At 55.5% G+C, this 4,680-nt stretch overlaps 1 protein-coding gene across 1 annotated transcript; it reads left to right on the top strand.

The window, feature by feature from the left end:
* The first annotated feature begins 1,251 nt into the window (after positions 1-1,251).
* LYPD5 (LY6/PLAUR domain containing 5) lies at positions 1,252-4,592 on the top strand. The gene is made up of 4 exons (XM_015589265.2): positions 1,252-1,364; positions 1,884-2,060; positions 2,234-2,380; positions 2,652-4,592. Exons 1-4 carry the CDS (start codon positions 1,301-1,303, stop codon positions 2,894-2,896), a joined length of 633 nt encoding a protein of 210 aa, XP_015444751.1. The 5' UTR covers positions 1,252-1,300; the 3' UTR covers positions 2,897-4,592.
* Positions 4,593-4,680: the final 88 nt, after the last annotated feature.

Below are 4,680 nucleotides of genomic sequence, written 5' to 3'. Positions count from 1 at the left end.
CATATTCGTCAGGATTGGTTACAAAGACAGGGCGTTAGAGAGGTGGGAAGGAGGCTATGCGTGCAGGCAACTGACTCTGTGTGCTCATCCGCGGAAGAGAGTCTGACTTCTGTGTGTGTGTCCGTGTGTCGGCGTGTCCTGTGGGTCTCTCTCTGTGCTTGTGTGTGTTTCTCTGTACTAAGTTTCGATGTCTGGGTGTTTGAGCGAATGCTTTTCTGGGTCTGTTTCTCTCTCAGCTTCACTCTGTTTATAAAAGAGATGTGTGAATAACTTCATTTGTCTTTGTCTCTCTTCGCATTTGTGCATCTCTGTGGTCGGCAGGCCTGTATTCATCTCTGTGTATGTGAGTTCGGGTATTTTGAAGTGTATCTGTCTCTCTGTGCACTTGTGTTGCATGTCTCTATTGTCTTGTACCTGCCTATGATTTTAAATTGTATGTTCTTGTGGGTCTCTATTTTGTGCACCTCTAACTATTCCTAATTGTGTTCTCGCTACTTGTGTGTATGTGATACTTGGGTCTGTACTTGTCTCTCTCTGGGAATGACTTCCTGCGCTCCTGGATTTCTCTGTGTGAGGCTATTGGATCCATAGCCACAGGTTTTTCTGTCCGTATGATTCCGCATGTGGGTGATTTGTGCCATGGTCTGGGGGGTTTTTATGGGAGGGTCTCGCTGGTATTTGTTTTGTGTGTGAATGGATGCGTTCAAGTACCCTGTGTATACTCTGTATATACCTGTATATTTGCATAAGCCTGTATCAGTTTTGTTCTTTTGCAAATATGTCGGTGTTTCATGGTCTGCGTGGGTATCCTGGGGCGGGCTGTGTGTGTGTGTTTGTAGTAGGAGGCCTCACATCCCTAGATGTGTTTGTTTTCTGGCCTTTTAGTGCTTCTGTACATTGCGAGTTTAGTTGGGAGAGGAATGGGCAGAGCATAGGTGAATCATTTCCTCTTTATTTAAATCTTAGAGGGCTTCCTGGAAGAGGGTCAAAATCTGGAACAGCCTCAGGGGGAAAAACTAGACTGGGAGGTGCAGAGAGGCCATTACTCTGCCACTAGGTAGACACATGACTAGTGGCGGTAGCAGCGCCTGACTCTCTCAAGGCAGCAAGGCCTGTCTCCCTTCAGAGAACTGCCCGGCCCCCGTGGCTGTCATTTGCAGGGTGGAGCCCTGAGTACCTGGGACAGGCTGGTCCCTGGCCTGCTCCTCTCACCCTACACCTGTCCCTCTCCTCAGTGTCCCAGGCCCTGCAATGCTACAGCTTTCAACACATCTACTACGGGCCCTTTGACCTCAGTAACATGAAATTCCTCAACATCTCCTGTCCCCAAGGATGCTCTGAGTCCGTCCTGTCGCTGGACACTGGTGAGGGGCAAGACGTGGCAAAAAGAGAAGGGTCTGCAGAGGAGAAGGGGCGGGGGAACAAGGAGGAGACGGGCACGAGGATGAGACATGGGAGGCGGGGGAGAGGAGGAGCCGAGCGGCTGGGAAGAAGAGGAGGGGAAGGATAAAGATACAGCCGGGAGGAAGGGAGAAAGGAGGGAAGGAAAGGGGCGGATGGACGAGAGGCGGAGAAGCGGGGGAAGAGGACAGGGCACTAGGAGAAGGAGGAGAAGAGCAGGGGAGGAAAGGGGTGGCGAGGAGAGGAGGGGACGAGCGGCCGGTGGGGAGGCGGCCAGGAAAGAGGAGTTTGAAACGGGGAGAGGGAGGACAGGGACGGGCAGGAGGGGAAAAGCTAGGCGAGTGAGAGAGGAGAGTTGAGAGGGGAGACTTGAGACTGGGCAGACGGGCGGAGCGTGGCGGGAGGAGGGAGAGGAGGGGCCTGGGAGAAGAGGAAGGCTGGGGAGGAGCTGCGCACCAGGCCCCATGTCCTGCCGTCCCCAGGGTACCGCGCCTCGGTGACCATGGTACAGAAGGGTTGCTGGACAGGCCCGCCCGAGGGCCAGATGCAGTCAAATGACATGGCGCTGCCGCCCGACTACTCGGTGATGCGCGGCTGCGGGACCGACCTGTGCAACGCCCAACTGATGACTCACGACGCCATCCCCAACCTGAGCGCAGGTGTGCCAGGGGGCGGGGCCGGCGCGGGGAGGCCCGGGGAGGGCCCGGAGGGGCGTGGCCTCCGCTGGACTCCGCCCGGCTGTTGGGCCGGCGGGCGCCCAGGTGCGGGGCACGACCTGCACTGCCCAGCCTGAGGTCCGTCACCTGAGCGTGAGTCCATGCTCTCTTGCCAGCGCCTGACCCTCAGACGCTCAGCGGCACCGAGTGCTACGCCTGCGTGGGGACCCGCCCGGAGGACTGCACCCCGGAGAAGTCCCGACGGGTCCAGTGTCACCAGGACCAAAGCGTCTGCTTCCAGGGCAATGGCCAGATGACCGTGGGTAAGGGACTGGGAAGGTGGGAGGGCTTGGGCAGGGGGTGTGTAAGCAGGGCAGGCCTGGCAGGGAGGCCTGGCCGGGTCTGAGAGAGGAGCCAGCGGGAGGAGGCGTGGCTTTCCCGGAAGGAGGAAGGGATGGCTCTGGTCTGAGGGAGGGGGCATGGCCCTAGACTAAGGGGAGGGGGGAATGGAAGTAAGTCTGAGGAGCCGGTGGTGGCCCTGGCCTATGAGCTGCCTCCCTCAATTCTGACCCCTCCTCACTGCCCCTCCCCCAGGCAATTTCTCGGTCCCCGTGTACATCAGAACCTGCCACCGGCCCTCCTGCACCATCATGGGCACCACCAGCCCCTGGACAGACATCGACCTCGAGGGCTCCTGCTGTAGCGGGCACCTCTGTAACCGGGACGCTGTGAACCAGACCTTCACCTCCGCCTCGGCCACCAGCCCTCCCCAGGCGCCCCTTGTCATGGTCCTGCTCCTCGTGCTTCCCCTACTGGCTGGCTCTCTGCAGAGCCCGTAGCCAGCCCCTCCAGCCTCTTCCTGAGCAGGAGGCTGGGGGCGGGGCGCTCGCACCCCCTCTCACTGCTCCAGCCCCTGTAATATGCAAAATGATATCAAACAAGAGTTACACTCAGGTCCCTCTGGTTCCCTGCTGCTTCTCTACCGCCACCCGGCCCTCACCTGCTCAGCAGGTCCCCAGTGCCCCAGGTGGGGAGAAACAGCCACGTCCTGCCCCATAGGAAGAACAAACCTGATAATAGATACTACTTGCTGAGCACCAACCAGGCCTCGACTCGCCCGGCCCCACTCGCCCGGCCCGTGTCCTGTGGTCTCCGTTCGGAGCCCCAAACCCTCTTCATCACTGTCATCTTGAGAGGCTCAAGAGACAGTGCGCTGGTAAAAGTTAGGAGCCTGTACTCTGCAGCCGGGCCTCACAGTGAGAATCCCAGCTCTGCCATTTAGCTTGTGGGGGACTTTGGGCCAATTACTTAACGTCCCTGCACCTGTACTTCCTCACCTGTCAGGTGGAAGTGAAAATAAAATCTACGATAATGACAAAACCTACTTCGCAGTGGTCGTGGTTAGGATTTAATGAGATGAACGTGGAGTACCTGGGACACGACAGTCGCCCAGCATAAGTCGACTATCCCTATGTGACATGAGAGTTGGAGGCAGTGCTGGAGCTCATGCAGCTAGTGAATGGATAATCGAGAGAGTGACTCCCAGCCCGTCAATCAAACTCCTAAAGGATAAAAAGGCATTGAAAAGAGAAGTAGGAGGAAGGGCGCGCTAGATGGAGGGGCCGGCCTGGACAAAGAGTCGGAGGTAGGAAGGGACCCGGACACTTACACGAGCACATGAACTTCACCCTTAGTGCACATGCTTCACAAGGTCCTCTCACATCCTTTCCCCCACTTGATCTTCCCAACCACTCAAGAAGGCAGTCGAGAAGGGAGCTGCATCCCCATTTTGCAGACAAGTTGCCCAAGGCACAGTGAGAGTGATTCTCAGAGTAAGTGGCAGAGCAAAGATGGATCCCTACGCCGTCTCATTCTATCTCAACGGGCAGCCTTGTGGGTGGGAGGGCACCCCAGAAACACTGCTAGACTCCTGTGAGGTCAGGGGAGATGGATTCCAGATGTCTCCGCATCCTGACAGAAGAGGAAGCTGGGTGTCATTACTCATGCAACATCACATTTACTGAGCACCTACTATGTGCCAGGCACTGTTCTAGTTGCTGGGCATACAGCACTCAACAAAACAGGCAGAAGTCCCGACCTTCAAGGAGCTGACTTTTCTGGTGGGGGGAGCAGACTTTGGATTTCATTACAAATGTGGTTTAAAGGTGAGATGGTCAGTCTGATGTGTGAACTCGGCTAGGTGACAGTCCCAGTTATTCATTCAAATGCTAATCTGAGTGTTGCGGGGAAGGGTGTTTGTTAGATATGATTAAAGTCCATCATCAGTTGACTTTAACTAAGGGAGATGATCCTAGGTCATCTGGGCCTGATTTAATCAGTTGAAAGGCTTTAAGAGCAGAGCTGAGGTTTCCTGAAAAAGAAAGCTGCCCGCAGACGGCGGCTTTGGCCCGTGCCCAAGAGTTCCAGACTGCCCTGCTTGACAGCCTGCCCTATGGGCTTCGAGCTTGCCTGGTTGGCCCCACAATCACATGAGCCAATTCTTGCTATAAATCTCATAATGTGTATCTCCTACTAGTTCTGATGCTCTGGTTAATCCTGATACAGAATCCTTTGGAGAATTTATAGCAGAATTTATATGATCATGTATATATATATAATTATA

Source organism: Pteropus alecto, unplaced genomic scaffold, assembly GCF_000325575.1.
Source record: "Pteropus alecto unplaced genomic scaffold, ASM32557v1 scaffold194, whole genome shotgun sequence".
Lineage (NCBI taxonomy): Eukaryota > Metazoa > Chordata > Mammalia > Chiroptera > Pteropodidae > Pteropus > Pteropus alecto.
This window is presented reverse-complemented; position numbering and strand designations above follow the sequence as displayed.

Bases quoted from the DNA above. Each gene is read 5' to 3' on its own strand.
- LYPD5 (XM_015589265.2), top strand. From the start codon at position 1,301: ATGAAATTCCTCAACATCTCCTGTCCCCAAGGATGCTCTGAGTCCGTC. The intron at 1,365-1,883 runs GTGAGGGGCAAG...TGCCGTCCCCAG, and splicing joins CGTCCTGTCGCTGGACACTG to GGTACCGCGCCTCGGTGACC. The intron at 2,061-2,233 runs GTGTGCCAGGGG...CTCTCTTGCCAG, and splicing joins CATCCCCAACCTGAGCGCAG to CGCCTGACCCTCAGACGCTC.